The sequence below is a fragment of the Periophthalmus magnuspinnatus genome, chromosome 16 (genome assembly GCF_009829125.3).
Source record: "Periophthalmus magnuspinnatus isolate fPerMag1 chromosome 16, fPerMag1.2.pri, whole genome shotgun sequence".
Lineage (NCBI taxonomy): Eukaryota > Metazoa > Chordata > Actinopteri > Gobiiformes > Gobiidae > Periophthalmus > Periophthalmus magnuspinnatus.
The window spans coordinates 7057503-7077760 of NC_047141.1; the positions used below are offsets into that span (position 1 = coordinate 7057503).

At 40.8% G+C, this 20258-nt stretch overlaps 1 protein-coding gene across 1 annotated transcript; it reads left to right on the forward strand.

The window, feature by feature from the left end:
* The first annotated feature begins 12741 nt into the window (after window positions 1–12741).
* On the forward strand, window positions 12742–17220 carry si:dkey-82o10.4 (uncharacterized protein LOC797793 homolog). Its single transcript, XM_033980575.2, has 5 exons — window positions 12742–13210; window positions 13706–13777; window positions 14669–14795; window positions 15225–15369; window positions 17006–17220. Exons 1-5 carry the CDS (start codon window positions 12857–12859, stop codon window positions 17100–17102), a joined length of 795 nt encoding a protein of 264 aa, XP_033836466.1. The 5' UTR covers window positions 12742–12856; the 3' UTR covers window positions 17103–17220.
* The last annotated feature ends 3038 nt before the right edge of the window (window positions 17221–20258 follow it).

The window sequence follows — 20258 nt, forward strand, 5'->3', positions numbered from 1 at the left end:
ATATAAGAAAACATATTTATTTAGTAGAATTAATGTGTTTATTGGGTGTAAATTGTGCCTAACCTTTGGATGGGGTCTCCGTAGTGTGATATCATCAACGCCGCTCCACTTACTGTCATTTTTCGTGTCATGTGCTGCTGATTAATTGGTCGACTAAAAAGAGGGAGTGGGAAAAGCTCGTAAAATTATTATGTATCTGTATGTATCTGGCAAAAAATCTACTAAAATATGCCTTTTTACAAATAAATACAAAATCTTCAGCAAAATTACTCAGTCAAAACCAAAACCAGGACTACAGCCTTAGTCATTTTTAACATATTTTTAAACTTTTCTTTACAAATTGCTACTTGATGTTATCCCACAAAATGAAGTACAAATTTGAAAATGATAAAAAACATGTCAAAAAGTTCAAATTCTTAGAAAAATCAAACCTTTTTATCAGCAGAAAACTGGCCCGTTAGGTTTGCCTGGGATCCTGAATACACCCTTTTCCAATACTTTAGGATGATGGACATGATTGACAGGGGGATTAGCCAATCAGAGACACGCATGGTCCATCTGTATCAAAACAAATATGGCTGCTTATGCGGGAAAAAAAAACTGGAAAAAATATCACAGGGAACTGAAAAACATGTCGGATTTCTGCAGAATCAATAGCGTAGAGTTTGTGACACACGCTTGTCCCTATCAAATAAACTTAAAGCCACAGTATGTAACTTTTTTGCCAAAATTACTCAAATAAAAGCACCTTTTTGTTTGTTTTTTTTTCATTAGTTTTTTTATTACACTAAAATGAGCTGGCTTACATCTCCACAAACCTGACTCTTATTTGACCTTCAGGAGGGCCTTTTGCTTGTCTCCGTGGAAATGTTGTTTTTTTTTTTCATAATAATAGTAATATTCTACAGTTTGGTATTAATTGTGTCTTTCTCCATGGAGAATGCATGAAGTATAGATTTAACTTTCTATTTTTGTGAAATCGGGCAGTTGACGTGACCTCCGGTAAAGTTACATACCTTTACCTTTAAATAATAAATAAAAAAACAAAACTCTAAATATTTCACACCTTTGTTATGATTTCACTAATCCAAATACTGAGACTGAATTGGCTTTGACTCGTGTGAAGGTATCAGAAAGAGCAGTACTGTGGAGGTGTGGAGGGGGGTGAGTCCTGATCCGTGCCCGGGGCGGTGCTGCCGTGCCGGGGTGGGGAGCGGAGGGTGCTGGGGGGGTGGATGGATGCTTTGTACGCTTCGTCCGGGCCTTTATGGGATTGAGCCGCGGTTTCCTTTGTGTTGCCATTTTGTCGGCGGATTATGCTTTTTTGGGCGGGGGCGGGACGGAGGGGGGTTGCCAGATCAGGGACAAAGATGTCAGCATGTTTAAACAGACATGTCACACACGCAGGCGTTTCCAGGTCACATGCGAACACTTAGAACATGTGTGTGTGCTCCTCCCAAAGCCTGCTGGTTCCTCTGAGCTCCATCAGTGTTCCTCAGAGCTGTGCAGACCAGCCCTGTGTCCCGTGGGTAATGTACACTGTATTATCTCCATAGGAAAATTTGTCCTCTGCATTTGACCCGTCCTTCAATGCTGCTGGAGAAACAGTGCAGCTCCCCAGGGCCAGTAACGGATCTAGAAACAGGAACATGGAAGGAACATGTTTCACAAGTTAAATCGATCCCTATATAAATACATTCTTTCCTAGAACTTTTCTGCATAAATAGTAGTTTTTGCATGAACTCCCCCTGCAGGTTTAGTCTTGTGAGTGCAGTTTGGGTCAGATACACAGAGATACGTAATAGTTTTGAAAACCTTAGCCACAAACCCTTTTTAGTCGTCTAATCGCTCAGCAGAACATGTCTTCAGTGGATTACAGCCCTACTGTACTGAGTTAACACCAGATATATGTAGTTCCTATACAGGGTTATGAGGTGGTCTTGGTCAGGACTAACTTAGCTGCAGGATTTGACATTTGTACATGTTTTGAGTTGTGGGAAACCAGTGTGCTCAGAGGAAACCACTCAGACACAAGTAGAACATGCAAACTGCACACAGAAAGGCCCATGCAACACAGGAATCAAACCCAAACCTTTTTGCTGTGAGGCGAGTGTCCACTTTGTCCACTGCTCAGGACCTGTTTTTATGTACAGATTTCTAAACTTTTGTGTTCAGGTGGAACTGAGCTCAGAACTTCTGCTCAAACCATCTGGGACATAGTTTTGTGCTGCTGTCACCGTTTGGTGGTAGCAGCATCTTATTTGTTCTTAAAACTTAGTTTGTTTTTAAAACTTAGTTTCCAGAGCTATTTCTGGACCCCAAGAAGAAGAGCATCAACTTTTTGTGATACTATGTTAACTTTGTAAAGAGGAGGTACAACTTTTTTGAGCTTTTTGAGCTTTTGCGTTGTAATGTTCCCTCATCAAAACATGTATGAAGAGGTTTTTATGTCATCCATGCATGTTTGAGTATTTTAGCGATTATTCTCAGGCCCTATTCAAAGTCTTACATTTAGCTGTGAGATTCTATCCAAAGCTCTGCCCATAAGCCTACGTCACAAAAATACTGACAGAGAAGACGTCGAACTTTGTGCCAGTTTTTGTTTCATGTGGATAGTAATTACAAAGATAGACTCAGTTTAAACCATAGGGATTCTACAATGTTCTGATATCACTTGAATACAACCTCTCTGCCACATCTGCTGCCTGCGTCCAACCAGGAAGTATAATTCACCAAACTTGACAGCATTTTACTTGTCCTATATTGTAGGAAAAATGACTCTCGTGAGGTTTAAGCCATGTTATAATAAACAAAACACAACTCCAGGTATGTTTGTTATAAGGAAACATCATTATAACATAGATCAGAAAACAGCCTAATATGTGCCCTTTAAAAAAAAAATAGACAAGATTGTTAGTAAATTCTTAAATATAATGATATTTACCATGATTAAGTGACATGAATAATCTAAGCTGTCATGTGCTCTTTAAGACAGTCCTTTATGAGTCCTGTAAATATTGTGCGTGCGTGAGGGTTCTATTCCGGTGGGTGCATCCATTGTGTTGGCACTTAAAACAGCACATGGTCCATTTGCATAGGATAACCAATATATAGCGTCTGATTAGCATGCCGCAAAGTGCACTCCAGCGCCGTAATTACACGTGACACCAATTACTCTGTTACTTTGTATTAAATTATAATGGAAAATTCCACTAGAGAATTGGAGCCTAATTGCATCTTAATTTGCATAATTTTGCATATTAATCACATCTCGGTTGAATAATAAATTTTAGCAGATTTTTTAATTTATGCGGTGATAGGAAAACAAGTTGTGAAATAATTGGTGAGCGTTGAAAAAAATCAGGGACTATTACTTGAAAGCGTTTGTGCTAATTCTGCTCATTACGTGTGGACGGAGCCGGCGATGTCATCAAAGAGCGACATTACACGGGTTTTAAAAATATAAACTGACAATTTGGATTCATGTTTTGTAAATGTTTTGTAGTAGTCGTGCGCTCCCGGTAGGACCTATTTTTACTATGAATAATGAATTACTCCCTGCAGAAGGAAATAAGGGCAAAAGAAGAACTAAACCAGAGCTAAAACTTACTTAAACTGAGGCTAAAGACGATTGAACCAGGTTTAAAGTGCATGTAACGACTTAGACGACTCGCTTCATTAAAAATACTGTTAACATATTTATATAGGGAGATGTTCCGGGCATGTCCCACTGGGAGGAGGCCCCGGGGAAGACCCAGGACACGCTGGAGGGACTATGTCTCTCACTGGCCTGGGAACGCCTTGGGATCCCACTGGAGGAGCTGGAGAACGTGTCTGGGGTGAGGGAAGTCTGGGAGTCCCTGCGTAGACTGCTGCCCCCATGACCTGGCCTCGGATAAATGGAAGAAAATGGATGGATGGATGGACATAATTATATTTATATCTTTAATAAAACTATTTAAATACTAAAACTATATATATGTGAGTAAGAAAGTACTTGGGGATACTATCACTCAAACTATGAAGTAATAAAACCACATCTGAAGGAGCTCAAAGTGTTTTACATCAAGGAAACACTCATTCACACAACAATGTACACAGACGGGTGGGTTAAGTGTGTTGCCCAAGGACACAACAACAGCATTCATCTGTGGCACCACCCATTTTTGAACCACCAACCTTCTGATCAGTGGACAAATGCTGTACAAACTGAGCCATGTTTCATGTTGTCAATGTAAAGCTTTTGTCACGTGTTGGCCTAAGTACTGTTACTTCAAAACGCAGTATCAGAAAACTCCTCTAAAAAGTGCAGTTTCTTCTAAAAAGTTGCTCTAGTGTAACGGACAGCCCACCTCGGATCATTACACGGTTGAAAGCTCCTGCAGACTTCGATTTGTGAACACTGAGCTGGAGCTGAGTGGAGCGTTTCTGTGTGGAGTTTGCATGTTCTCCCCGTGTACAGATGAGTTTTCCCTTGATGTTCTGTTTTCTCCCGTTACCTCAAAGCTGTCGGTGACGTAGATGTGATACGGCGCTGCTCTTGTCCTGCGTAATGTAGAACAATGTCACACCTGGGGTTATAAAGTCTACAAAAAGTCGTCTCTTTTGAACGGTTCTTTAATGCGAACGGCTGGAACAGAAGGACCAAATCTTTTTCTTTCCATCTTTTATACATTTTTACACTGATTAATGTTGAACCAACTCGTGGGAGAAAACACATTTGGTATCTCAGTGAGGTTTTGTTGTTTTTTTATCATTATTATTATTATTGTAGTGAAGCATTTTAGGTAGAATAAGCATAATTTCAAAGGCAAAAACAGTTTGAACCGTTTCTGAGACTTGGTCATTTCTTTCTGCACTTAATTTTTTGAAGATAAAATGAGTTTTTATATTGGCTTTTGTCATATAAATAGTAAAAGAGACAGTTTTTGACACGAACAGATGCTAAAGATTCAGATCCCATAAAAGGAAAAGGAAAGGAAATCCCATCATTAGTAATAACTGATACAAAAACTATAGGCAAATCACCTATTTTCATCCAATCAAGCACATTGTTACTAAGCATCATGGGAAACCAAATGCATGACACTATCCCAGACACTTGATTCTCTGTCATGGTGCATTTTCACAGTAGCAGAAAGGATTAAGTGGTCAAATTCAACCTAAAAATGTGGGACTACACTAAATTGCGACAACTATATTTGAAACAGAGCTGCTAAACTGGGCAGTACCTGGAGGACTAAAAAAAAAAAGAGTGAAGGGGGAGGAGGGGGCGGGGTCTGGGGGTATGAGGTAACCACGCTTCAAACTCCGCCCCTGCAGCCAGGTGTTTGTCATCAGAAATACCTGGCAGTGAGCAGGGTAGTGTTTTGTAATGTCACCAACTACCCAAAAAATGCATAATAATGAAGAAAAAAACATATATTTCACATATAAATAGCATCCGAGTATAAGTCGCACCCCGGCCAAGCTATGAAAAAAGCACGACTTATACGCCAGAAAATACGATGCTTGAAATTGCATTGTCCACTAGAGGCAGCACGTACTTATGCTTCAATATAAAGTAAACGCCATTTAAATCAAGACTAATGCAGAACTAAACCAGGTCTAACCCAAGCCCAAACCCAGAGTATAATCATTCCGTGTCGCCAAAAGTCTCGTTGTACTTTTTTAGCGTGTTTTCAGCGTGTTTCCTGCCGCGGTCCACGCCTGTACGGGCACCGTTTTGGTTCTGCGCCAGTGCCAAAGGAGCCGTCTCTGCTCCAAACACCACATACACGATTAAATATGAACATGATATGGAAATGTACTCGAGACAAACGGTGTACGCTATGTGCAGAATTATTGGGCAAGTTGTAGTTTTGAGGATTAATTTTGTTATTGTACCACTACAGTGCTCTTGGCCAATCCAAAATGTTAACAAACCCTCAAACCTGAACATTTAAGTAGTAAAAGGGAAGTTATGGCTTTGTCAAGAGAATATCTACATGTACACCATTATTAGGCAACTATTAGTGTGCAGAATTACTATGCAGTTATTCCCCATCCCTCTTATTTTCACCTGTTAAAGTGAGATTAATAAACAAACTCAAAATGTCAAAATTTAAAAAAAAGAAACCTCAGTGACCAATATACCCAACGTTCTTTTTGATAACAGTCACAAGTCTTCCATTCACGGAGTCCTAGACACTGTTTCTGCTTAAGAAGGGCCCAAGTTCTCAATAGGGTTTAAGTCAGGTGAAGGGGGCCATGTCATTAGTTTTTCATCTTTAAGATACTTTGATGCATGTGATGGAGCATTGTCTTGCATAAAACTCAAAGACTTCTTGAAACATTCAGACTTTTTCTTGTACCACTGCTTGAAGAAAGTGTCTTCTAAAAACTGGCAGTAGGTCTGAGACTTGATTTCGAGTTCATTTTTAACCCGAAAATGTCCGACTATCCATCCATCCATCCATCCATTTTCTTCCGCTTATCCGGGGCCGGGTCGCGGGGGCAGCAGTCTAAGCAGGGACTCCCAGACTTCCCTCACCCCGGACACGTCCTCCAGCTCCTCCGGTGGGACCCCAAGGCGTTCCCAGGCCAGCCGAGAGACATAGTCCCTCCAGCGTGTCCTGGGTCTTCCCCGGGGCCTCCTCCCGGTAGGACATGCCCAGAACACCTCCCTAGGGAGGCGTCCAGGAGGCATCCTGAGCAGATGCCCGAGCCACCTCAGCTGGTTCCTCTCAACGTGTAGGAGCAGCGGCTCTACTCCGAGCTCCTCCCGTGTGACCGAGCTCCTCACCCTATCCCTAAGGGTGCGCCCGGCCACTCTGCGGAGGAAGCCCATTTCAGCCGCTTGTATCCGCGATCTTGTCCTTTCGGTCATTACCCAAAGCTCATGACCATAGGTGAGGGTAGGAACGTAGATTGACCGGTAAATCGAGAGCTTCGCCTTCCGGCTCAGCTCCTTCTTTACCACAACGGACCGATACAGCGACCGCATCACTGCAGACGCTGCACCGATCCGCCTGTCAATCTCACGCTCCATCCTTCCCTCACTCGTGAACAAGACCCCGAGATACTTGAACTCCTCCACTTGGGGCAGAGACTCACCACCCACCCGGAGAGAGCAAACCACCTTTTTCCGGTCGAGAACCATGGCCTCGGATTTGGAGGAGCTGATTCTCATCCCAGCCGCTTCACACTCGGCTGCAAACCGCCCCAGTGCCTGCTGCAGGTCCTGGCTCGAAGAAGCCATCAGGACAACATCATCTGCAAACAGCAGAGATGAAATCCTGTGGTTCCCAAACCAGGCCCCCTCCGGCCCCTGGCTGCGCCTAGAAATTCTGTCCATAAATATAATGAACAGAACCGACTAGCGCATCTTTAATAATACCTGCCCATACCAGCGCCCCACCTCCACCTCGCTGACGTCTGAGTCAAAGTGGAGCCTTGTGTCTGTTACTGATCCAACCACGGGCCCATCCATCTGGTCCAGAGTCACCCTCATCTCATCAGTCCACCAAAACCTTTGAAAAGTCTGTCTTCTTGGCCCATTCTTGACGTTTTAACTTATGTGTGTTGTTCAGAGGTGGTCGGGTTTCAGCCTTTCTTACCTCGGCCATGCTGTCTAAGAACTGAACACCTTTGTACTTCTTGACACTCCGGGTTGGTTGCAGTTGTGGAATATGGCAGCGCTGGAGGATAATGGCTTCCTCGTAGCTTCATGTTTGATTCTTCTCAAATATTTGGTGGTTAATTTGCATCTTTTCTTCCAGACACGTTTCTTGCGACCCTGTTGACTATTTGCACCAAAACGTTTGATGGTTCTATGGCCACGCTGTGCTGCATCCCTCTGAAAGACTTTTTTTTTAAACTATTTTTGACTTTTCAGAGTCAGTTAAATCTGTTTTTTGGCCCATTTTTCCCGAGGAGAAGAATCTGTCTTATAATTCTACATAACATTGATATAGGGTGTTGATCTCCTTAGGCCACACCCTCCCTCGTTACACAAGTACACATCACCTGATAAGCATTAAATACAAAAAGTATTCAAGTTTATACAGTTTGGAGTTGGAAATTATGGATAAAATGATGATATGGACAAAATAATCACTAGTGTTCACTGTGAGGAACCAGAACAGAACTTTAGGGAGACTTTTTTTTTTTTTTTCATCAAGGGACATATATTTTAATCATTTCATAACATGGAGGGTTAACCATAGTAAGAATACTTTGAAAATGTATCTAGTTACACAGTCCTGAATACATGCGTTAAACTGCATTTTGTGATGTATTCTGTTACAGGGGTCAATTAGAGTACTGCATTCTGTAAAGTACTTAAAATACTCTCACACTGAGTTGTACTATAAAGCCTCTGTGCACAATAACACCCGGTACTTTCACTGTTAGTGTCACTACTTCCTGTCCAGTTGTATCTCTGTGAGGTTTTTACCGAGTCACATTAAAGCGAATAAATATTTAAAGATGAGGCAGTGGAATACTTCACCGGAAGAGGGATGTTTGTGTCTCAATGCTAACGCTAATGCTAATTTTGAGGCATAATAAATACTAAAACAACGCCACAAACTGAAGTATTCTACGTTTTAAAACAATTGGGTAGTCTTTATTTGAATTAATTTGAATTTGAATAGGTTGTTTATATTATGTTTTCTGATTTTAATAAAAGCGACGGTTAGCTTTGAGACGCAGCGAGCTAGCGTGTTCCTGGACAGAGCCTATGATAGGTGGTATTCAGATTGTACGATGTGATGATGTCATACTCCCAGATGGGGCAAGAGACAGACTCTAATGATTATATTGTACTTTGTCATGAAATATCCACAAGGTAAATTCATGAACCTGATCACTTTGGTTAGCGACAAGACCCGACAACTCACTATATGACAATAAAAGTCTGGATTTGAACAATATCTACTTTAACTGCCCCACCATTTTATTATAGGCTGTATATTATGGGCCTGTGATGTCACCTGAAACACAACAATAGAGTAAAAACATGACACTGCATGTATTCATTTGATTTTAAGGAACTAACTGTATTTGAATGTCAACAAATAAAAAGTAACTCTACCAGAATACATTTATTGTATTTTCCGTTGCTCTGGAGTATAAGTCCCACCCACCAAATAATGCATAATAATGAAGAATAAAACAGATATAAGTCGCACTGGACTATAAGACGCATTTTTGGGGAAATTTATTTTACAAAGTCTGACACCAAGAACAGACATTTTATCTTTAAAGGCAAGTTATAATAATACAAATAAAATACAGAACAACAGGCTGAATATCAGTACAGCACGCTAACATAACACATTTATATTTATTCGGCTACATGAAGCATAGACTGAACTGAATATGTGTCTGGTTTGTTAACGTAAGATATTAACAGTTAATCAGATAAATAAAGCGGAAAAAACAAGCAACAAGTTTACTCTGGATCTCACTCCAAATCACTAAATCCATTGAATTCTTCATAGTCAGTGTTGCGTCTGAACAACTGCTCCGGAAGTAGATGAAATGCGTGGCTGTCATACTGGTACAAGCCTATAGTGTCCTCGCACAGATTGCATAAGGTCATGGATAACTTAGGACCACCGCAAACATTCAGCTCGTCAGCCGTTTTAATCCGCACATGATCAAAGCGGAGTACATGGATGTTTCAGTAAGGCCACTGGCTAACATATAGACAGTTAAAGTAGTGACTTGCATATAGTTTTCGGTCTAAAACGGTGGAATTTTTAGCATTCATTTAGTAAATCCTAGGGCAAAATTGCACTTTAACCCCCTGTATCATTCTGAAGTAAGTGTTCTTGCTTTATAAAGGCTAATTAAGGTGTAGTGTGTTATATAGTGGAACCAAATATCCAAGATACTATACAATTTCACTTCAAATCACAAGTAATTCCTACTAAGTGCTTGCCCCCTCGATTGGGAAACACTGTTCTACTGCAGTATAAAAGAGTATACTGTATACTGTGAGATAACAAGACACATGGAGGGCATCTGGTTTAATATGTTCATGTTTAGGTTCAGGCAGTGGTGAAAGTAACAAAGTAAGAGGAGGTATCTGTACTTTCTACTCCGCTGTGTAATACCGCAGTTGTCCAGGTATTATTCATAGTATTTAAATTTTTTACTCTATATAAGTTGCACTTTTTTCATAGTTTGGCCAGTGGTGCGACTTATACTCAGATGCGACTTATACGTGAAATATGTTTTTTTTTCTTCATTATTATGCATTTTTTGGCCGGTGCGACTTATACTCCGGAAAATACAGTACACACATAGACGGATACTTTAATACTTTCACTTAAGTAGATTTTTCATGTGATACTTTTACTTGAGTTTTTTTTTTTTTGCCCTGGTATCTGTACTTTCACTTAAGTAACAAAACCGAGTACTTCTTCCACTGAGTTCCGCTGGGTTCAGGTGATTTTATTGGAGCCTGTATCTACATTTGTTTAGCAGCGTTAAAATTGTTTTCATAGTGATGAGACTCAGTGAAAGTGTTTGAATTTAATCTTTTTTGTTGTACTTTTTTTTTTTTACAAGATTGAATTGTGCGTTATTTAAATTTTTACTTTCATTTAAAGATTCTCATTTGAAGTTTTTCCTATTTTTCTGATTTGCAGCAGCAGCTCAGGAGGGTTTACAGCAGATCAGACTCAACTAATGCAGTATTGGACGCGTTTAAACAACAATACACAAGTACAAATACTGCTGTCAAAATTATAAAAGTAAAAAGTACACATTAAAATGACTGCTAACATATTTTCGCAGCATTTTAGATGAGTATTCTATATAAATGAGACAGTTTAAAGCTGATTTAGTTTGAAACCTCAGTGTGTCTGAGCTCTGTCCCATCACAGGAGACTCTGTGATGTGTTTGTTTAGAAAGAAGCAGAAACGACTGAGCTTTGGGACGACTGGGACGTGTGCCGTACTCACCGCTCATATGATTTTAAATGTAGGATAACTAATTACAATTACATGGCTACGGTGATGTCCAATTACAAGTACAAGTTAAAAAAGTACAATCACCCCAAAAATGACAGCGACGTGAGTATTTCTAATTGGTTCATTTCTATCCCTGTAAAAGATCAAATAAAGCGCAGTAACATTCAAACCAGCGGTGGAATGTAACAAAAGTTGTAATAAAAGTAGAAAAGTACTATACTTAAGTACACATTTTTAGATATCTGTACTTACGTTGTAAATAAAATGAAGCTTTTTACTTTTACTTCACTACATTTGAGAGCAGTATCTGTACTTTCTACTCCACTACATTTTGAACTGGACAAATTCAGTTGTTTCAGCACAAATCTTTATCAACACACATTTGAAGCTTTATAAGACCACAAAGTATGCACAAGATACTTTTACTCTTTACTCTTAAAATAACAGCAGTTACTTTAATACTTTTACTTAAGTGACAAAATTGAGTACTTCTTTTATCACTGATTCACACACAAACGCACGTACACACACACACACACCAATTCAGCTCTCACACACACCCCCCCCCCCACACACACGTACACACACACACACACCCCCACCCACACACACACACACATCTGCAGTCTGGTTTCTTTCTGTGCAAATGTGTTTTTGTTGTATAAATTACTTTTTAAAATATGTTACATATGTAAATATAACAGAGGTTAAAGGGTCAGAGCACACAGTATCTCGTTGCTGGAGCTGAGCTGTAACTTCATGTAAACTGATGAAACTCTCACGTGTGTATGAGCCACGCGCCTCCAGCAGCTGTGGCGCGTGGACAGCACTGCCCCCTAGTGGCTCTGACTTCTACTAAACCAGGATTATACAGTCTATGACCAAAAATGAGGAGTTTTGAAAATAAGTCTCATTAAAGCCACAGTATGTAACTTTTTGGCCTAAATGTGCTAAAATAAAAGCATGTTTTTTTTTGTTTTTTATTGCACTGAAAAGCATTCTTACTGTGAGTGTGCTTGCATCTCCACAAACCTGACTCTTATTTGACCTCCTGCTTGTTTCCATGGAAATGTTGATCTTTTGGCATAAACTGTGTCTATTTATGAAGAATGTTCTGAAGTTTGGTTTTAACTTTATATTTCTATGGAATCGTGCAGGTCACGTGCGACCTCCAGAAAGTTACATACTGGACTTTTAAATCAATTTATAATGTAAGATAAAAACATTTTTTTTTAAGTTTCTCTGTAGTATTCTGTCACATTATGCAGGCACCTGGCAACGTATGGAAAATAGCCTGTTGTGGTCTGAAATAAGATCATAACAAATTCACTGCTCATAGTACTTTGTATAATATTTATTGTATAAATATAAGTACAGAAGCAGAGCGCGCTGAAATCTTTGGTTGATATGTGGCGCCCTCTAGTGCACATTATAGGTAACATTTAACAGAGCTATCATGCATTTTATGAGTGCCTTTATTGCTCAAAAATATCCCAAACAGCGTGTATTCTTCCCGTCAGCGGGGTGGCCTCTGCTGAGATCTGATCCGTAACGTGGCCTGATGGTGTCACCTGTTTGTTTCCATTATGACGCACGAGTTTAAACTGTTGAACATTCAGGGCAATGTATTAAATCATCTCCATGGAGGCAACTAGGCGGCGAGCCCTTCTTCTGGAAAGTTAAGATTGTAATGTCTGTGCGTAAAACTCCTCAACTACATCTCCCATCATCCCTTTAGAGGAAGCGCGCGTGTGTACATCCTGGACTGTGGCATTATGGGTACAACATGGGGTGAGTTGCATAAGGATCTCCAAAAGACCTCTGCAAGAGACAGTGGAGAGCGGGGAAGTGAGTGCGCACTGCCGCCTCTCTGTGCGTCTTTGCGCGCTCCATGCATCGGGCCCGGAGCCTGCGGAGCCTGGTCTCCCTGCACCTCCCGGCGACCCGCTCCGGAGCTCACTGTGTCCGACAGAGGAGCTGCAGACCGGGCCCTGGAGCTGCTCTGAGCGGGGATGGAGCGGGGAGGCACAGACTGAGTAGAAAGCCGGGCTCGGGGCTGCCCTTTGCCGGTCTCAGCTGCTCCAGAGCGCTCTGCTCCGGCCCGGAGAGAGACCTGTCCTCCGTGTCTGTGGTGGGCAGCCCGGACCCCCTCACGTGGGTCCGCTGCCGCCTCATCATTCTCCTCATCAAGCTGTACTTCGAGGTGGACCTGGCCTCAGAGGAGTTCAACTCAGGGGCCAAGCAGGTGAGAGGAGGTCTGAGGAGGGGTGTCCTCTGCATTTGACCCTCTGTCTCTGCATTTGACCCATACGTCAACATGTACAGCTTGACTTATTGATCACACAGTCAAATAAAGAAATACAAAATAATCATGATACCCTAATAATCTATTAAAGTGAAATAAGGGTCAGAGGTTTGTTTGTTCATGGTCCTGTTTATCATGAGAATAGGCGTGTGTGTTTTTTCTATTAACATTACAGTTTCATAGAAGTGTTTCCCTTCTCCAAATCTTGAGCTACATAAGCACTACTCTATTTACTATCTTAAGGAATCTCCTGCATGTTTAAAGTTGATGGGGAAAACCAAAGTAGGCCTTCTCTGAGGGGATCCCTCCAGACACAAGCATACTGTCTCCTAACAAACATTCAAGTCTTGACCTTGACCTTGAGCAGGGCGCTCAGTAACTCTGAGCTTATCGTTTTCCTTATGTTGGTGTTGACTTGTTTTGTCCCTGTCCCAGGCTCTGGTCCAAGTGTCCCACCTGATGTCCACAGGCCAGTTCCACAGACTCAAGGGGCTGGTCTCTGATGAGGTAATACATTATGACTGTGTTATATGTAAAGTTATTATACAGCCTAGGGGTGGGAATCCTCACGATTCAATTTGATCATGATTCTGAGACTCATGAGCCGAACGATGCATCGACCTTTATGTTTTACTACAGTGGCTCCATCATTTTTTGCCTCAAATCCCCTCTAAACTTTGCCTGACTCTCCCTCACTTGTGAATTGCTAATCCTTTATTATAATAGACCTGTTTACTTAAGATATGTTCTTGCACTTTCTTGTTTTAATGAAACTGATATCCAAAATCATCCAGGTACGTTAATCTAATGTATTCATACAGATGTAAAATGCACCTCAAAGAACATTTTATATTCAAAGCTTCTAATCAACATCACATTCTTTTAAAATTTGAATCCATTTTAAGTACCCCCAGGTAACTGCTCGCGTACCTTAAGAGGTCCCCGTAGCCCTGATTGGGAAACACTGTTTTAATACAGCTTTACCATTCATATCAAATTATTGCCAATTTTTTAAATGTTCAGGGCTGCAGGATGAAGCAATGACTTTATTTAACACAAATGCTCTATTTAAATGGCTCATTGCATCATTTTTCTGTGACAGGGATTAGATTAGCTCGAGGTGGGAAATAATATTGGCGTTATAATAGCACATCTACAACAGAGTAGCTTTTACCAGAGCTTCATGCTTCAATTTAGAGAGACTACAGCCCACACACCTCTGTCCTCCTGCCCTCCGTAGGGACACAGCGTGGAGCTCGTTTACAACAGTTTATCTTTGTGTTTTGACATCAAGCTGCTTTTCAAGTGCGTAACATAAAGCTGTCTCAATCTTGGACAGAGAAAACAATCAAGCAGCGTAAAAAATTATGAACGGTGTGTGTGTGTATGTGTGTTCAGATGATGGAGTACGTGGAGACCAGGACCAAACCCCTGTCCCACGCTCAGAAGCTAAAGCTCTCTGTCAACACTGATGACATCATCTTCCTGCTGCCGGAGGACGTCACTGTCGTCTTTGACCAATACGGTGAGCTCAAAGTGTTTTTGTTATACAGGTGTCTCTTTATTTTAACCAAGCTGAAGCTCAGAGGATTGACTCTCACTCAGACTTGGATCTAAATAATAATGCATCCAATTTATGACCTATACATCTCCTTTTAAGACATTTTAAGAGGCTTCATATTGCATTATTCTCCCTAGACTCACTGGTGGTGGTTTGCTATAGCTACTGATAAAGATTTATGTTTCTGTCAAATAAGCCAATTTATTGTAATATCTCAGATCACAAGTTCATATGTATAATTTCTGTGCATTGGAGGCCCAGTCAGGTGTAAATGTGCTTGAAAATGGCTTAATTAGTATTTTTGCAAACGAGTATAAACACTGTGTACTTCTGTCAGTTAATATAAATAGTCCATGAGAGCTTGTGTGGTTCTGAATGTTGTGTCTGTCTCAGGGAGGAAGTTCTGCTCCATCGTCATGCGCTTCTGGTTCCTGACCACACTGGAGGGGCCCGAGGATCCCGAGGCCACCAGGGTCTTCAGGGTGGCTCCTAGTCAAGACGGCAGCCAGCAGACCAAAGTGGCAACTGCAGTGTACGAGTAAGGATCAAGTACAGACAGAATATTACTGTTGACTGGAGAGGCTGGACTGCTTTAGCTTTGTTTACTAGTATGTTTACTAGAGCAGTGTTTGTGTTTTTGCTCCCACTTGCACCACAAAACCAGGACTAAACCCAGTGGTTGTTGTAGTACTCCATTTCATTTCATTACATTTCATTGAGTAAAAGTTCAGATACACCTCTGCAAATATTACTCCAATAGCAGTAAAGTCTCTCGGTCAAATGAATGCTTAAAGTGGGGGTATTATGTAAAATTTACTTTTACCATGTTATAACAATATTCCCTTATCAAAAACATGCCTGAAGAGGTTTTAGATGTCATACATGCGTTTTGGAGTAATCTAGCCATCTCCACCAGGCCCTATTTGCACCCTCCTTACGGTCAGCAGTACAAGTTTAAGTATTGGAGTACTTGCTGTAGAAATTACTTCAAAAGTATTAAAAATATTTTTATAACATTCTTTATTTTAAACATGTGTTGTGTTTCTACTGAAAACTGGCCCCTCTGTAACTGCTGCTCTAAGGCTCATCATTTTGTTCTTGTCCGTGTATGATCTGGTATTTTTATTTCACTATTGTGTCTGTAAATGAAGTTACAGAGTTTTTGTACTAGTTTGCCACATTTGGCGTGAAATGGAACTGCAGCTGCAGTGTTGTGTGTGTTCACTGTGTGCAGACTTGTACGAGCACAAACCAAACAACTGTCAAAGAAACAGCGAGTGACCAATTCACAACAAGCTGCTATTGGCGTACTGCAAATAAACTAAATGCATAATGTGCAGTGCATCCACCAAAACAGATGTAGCTACACAAATTCAATGGCTGTCTACCATCTAGATGAGCTCTCTTGATTTCTCAAATGCTGCTCTGGCACCAGACTCTTTTTGGTCGCACTAGATAAAACTTTTCTTTTTCTGATTTTATGTGGAGTCTCTGATGGAGTTTGGGAAACGGTGGAGATGGGTCTCTTTCTTGACGATGCAGAATCAATTTTGTAACTCTGCTATGATGGTCAAAACCCCCACTTTGTTTAGTTATGGCGGAGTATCAGGAACTCAGATCCAATGAACTGAGGATGTGCATTGTATCACTTCCGCTGAGACAGTGCAGGTTTTTCAAACCCAAATTACTCTCATATAACTGACTGTGTGATCTTATAGAGGCAGCGTGGAGGAAACAGACAAACTCACTCTGTGCATTAGGCAGTTGCTTAAGCAAGTACGGGAGTGAAATATTGTCTTTTTAACCATTTTAACTTGTACAATGCTTCTTTAACAGTAGACAAATCAGGCGCCTTATTTCCTAAAGGAGAACAGATTTTATTGACACCCTGCTAAACCAGAGGTGAGGGTGGGAAGGGGCGTTACCTCCAACAGCCTCACTCTGGAATTACGACTACGAGTCTCATAGCAACCAAAAAACCAAACCAAATATGGAAGTCTGAACTCCAAATTCGCTCTATAACTGCTCACCTCGATGAGCTTCATTTGACTGGAGTTGAACGCTGTGGGTGACGTCACACTCTTTAGTCCACTTCTTTATACAGTCTGTGGGTATATCTCATTTTAAACACATTGACGCCTGAACCTTATATATAAAATGTATTGTCTTTACAGATTCCGCAGAGAGCTGACTGCGGGGGCCTCTCCAGACTGGACAGTCATCACTGTGTGGCACTGGCACTGGATACTGGCCCCTAAGGCCCCTGACTAACAGCTCACTCACACTGGACTACAGGAGCCACCAGAGGCCAAAAGACACTGTCAGAGTAAAACTTTGATAATGAGCCTGTTGCCTTTACCTCACACACCTGTTTAAACACTTTGACCACATGAGCACTTGAACGAAGGCTTTTTTGTACGAGTACCTGTACAAATAAATTGTATTTTTTAAACCATTACTGTGCTGTTTATTATATTGTGAGTATTATCTCAACAAGATACAAGAAAAACTATTGAGAGAGTCGGTCAAATGTTCTTAATAATGAAGTAGTAAAAGATTTGACGTGTAATGCACCAGGTCAAGTACTTGCGCCCTCTACAGGTGCTTTTATGAGTAAAAATCAGGACTAAGTGACCTCTTTTCATTTATATGAAATGTGTTTTCTCTTGTTTTAGTAGTACTTTTATCTTTGGGAGCTTGTAATAATAAAAAAAAACATGTGTCAGAAGCACACCAGGACGGGTGAGCGATGCCAACTTCTTCACTTTAGATTTGGTTCCAGTTGATTCTAACACTGGAGACAATTACAAATTCAAATATAAATAATAAATAGACTATATCTGATCATTTCCTATTTGCAGATCTTTTAATTACAATCTGAAATGTCAACAATATAAATATGGTTGATGGGTGATGTTATGGGTGTTATAATAACAAAAAGAATAGAAATATCAACACCATAAATTATAACAGTACTGAAAGTATCACTACTGGAATGGATTTGCACATCTCTAGCCGCAAGAAAGTAGAGACAGTAATGTGTCTTTATGCACAATAGCATAATTATATTGACTTTTTAAAGTTACATAGTGCACAACAACACATCCATAAAAAAATGATTAAGTTATAAAAGAGTGTGTCAAATTCTCCTGGAAAGAGTACATATAGACACAACAAATTTCAGGTGTGTGAAAAAATAGATGATGATAAAAAAACAACAACAAACAAACAAAAAACTCTTTGTACACACAGCGCCCATAAAGAACATGAAATACACAGATTTCATTCTCATGGCTTTGTGCTCTGTGAACAATATACAAATATAATACATTGCTTATGAAACGTTCTGTTTCCCATATATCAGTTGTCATTTCTCATAATCACAGAAATCTCAGACATAACTGTTACATTTTGGTCAAGGCCACATTCCTCATTTCTTCCCGATAGCCTCCTTCATACAGGAGTGCATGACACACCACTCCAGGAGGATTTTAAAACACTTGTGTAATCTCAATTTGTTAGACTATGAGTTAGACTCTGCATTTAATTCTGCTTTGCTGTACACTACCTGCCTCTGCGCCTGTTCTTCCTACAACAGAACAGAAACCAGCAGCCCCTCACAGACATGGATGCAGGACGTGTCTGTGCCATAGTCACATGTGCCTGTGTGGAAAAGGGGCCAGGAGGAACACATCCATGTGTGGAGTTTCACACTAAGGTTGCTTTTTATAAATACCATCTTTGACGTGACGAGCTGCATATGCACATTTCAGACCTCATTTTGTGCGTACGGAGGCTTTATAAATGAGGCCCCAGGTTTGATTTATTGCTGAAGGAGGCACCCATCTCCAGATCTTGGGGGTGACAGTGGCTCAGTGGTTAGAGTGTTGGTCCCCCAACCCAAAGGTTGGAGGATCAAGTCCCGCTTGGACCAAGTTCTGTTTTCCTTAGGCAAGACACTTCACCCACATTGCCTAGTATGAAAGTGGTGTGTGGCATCCTCGCTCCTGTCGGTCTGCCCCAGGGCAGCTGTGGCTACAATAGCAGCTTACCATCACCAAATGTGGAACTGAATGAATAATAGAGTAGTGCTGTGAGAGTTTTTGACAAGCCTGTAAAGCGCATTATTAAGGCATTATTATAAATATCTTGAGCTACTCTTGGTCAGGACTACTTTACCTGGAGAGTTGTGCCTATTGTGTGTGGATATTACACTTGTTATGTGTTTTACAGGTTCATCAAAATCTCTCAAAGCACGTCCTTTATTCACTCCACACTCAAGTTACTGTTGTCGCCACAGCTGCCCTAGGACATACTGATGGAAGTGAGGATGCCAGTCTGCACCATGAGCCCCTCCAACCACCACCTCACTTACACACACACCACTTTCATACTAGGCAAAGTGTCTTGCACAAGGACACAATGACAGAACTTGGTCGGAACATAAATGAATCCTCTGACCTTCACTACTGCTGTTTTAGGCTGATGGGGAAAACCCAGAGGAAACCCACCCACACCCAGACACAGGTAGAACACGCAAACACCACACAGAAAGGCCCGGGCGGGAATCGAACCCGAAATCTCACTCGACTTTCATGCCACCGTGCTGCAGTATAAAAAGTAGAACCATTATCTTAAAAAGTTAACTCACCTTATTTGGTTAACCCACTTTTGAGGTACTTAATATTTTTAAATAACATGTACCCAGATAATCCCTTTGCCCTTGTGGGTGTATGTTCTTGCACACGACGGCGACAGTATTTCAGAAAGTGAATAAATAACAAATCAAAATAAAGAGGTTGAAATGCGGTGACTAATTCTATCAGAAAATTCCCCACCTGATTAGGTTCCTCAAACGCAACCTGTGCTTCTCATGCGGTGCCAGGAGCCGTCTCTTGTCGCTCCCGTCTGACAGAGCTTGCTATTAATGTTGACAACACTTCTGACAAATTCTGGAATTAGCCACCAATAATTCATGCTAACGTGGTGCGGATTATTGCCACGTTTTCGAATGCTAATGTACCGGTGGAAGTTAGCACGTGGGTGGCTGTTGCTAATGAGATTAAAGCTAGCATGTGTCAATACACGGCCGGATATGGTAGGCGCGTATTAGAAGATTGGCCACGCTTGTGCATCACTCTGTCATTAAGAAATAAACAGGATAAAAACAAGTCGCCATTTTTAATAGTCGACTTTTGATGATACAAGATTTATGCCATATGGTTCATTAATCTGGTTAGCAAAACAATGGCGGGAACGTTCAACTGTCTTTTAATGTATCTGAGAATTATAGCTTTGCAATGATATGAATTTAATTATGAGTAAAATGGTTATAAGCATGACGTGCATGGAAATTAATGCAAATAATGATGATTTGCTTATTAATAAAGCACTGGGACAAAAGCGAGCACTCTTTAAAAAATCCTT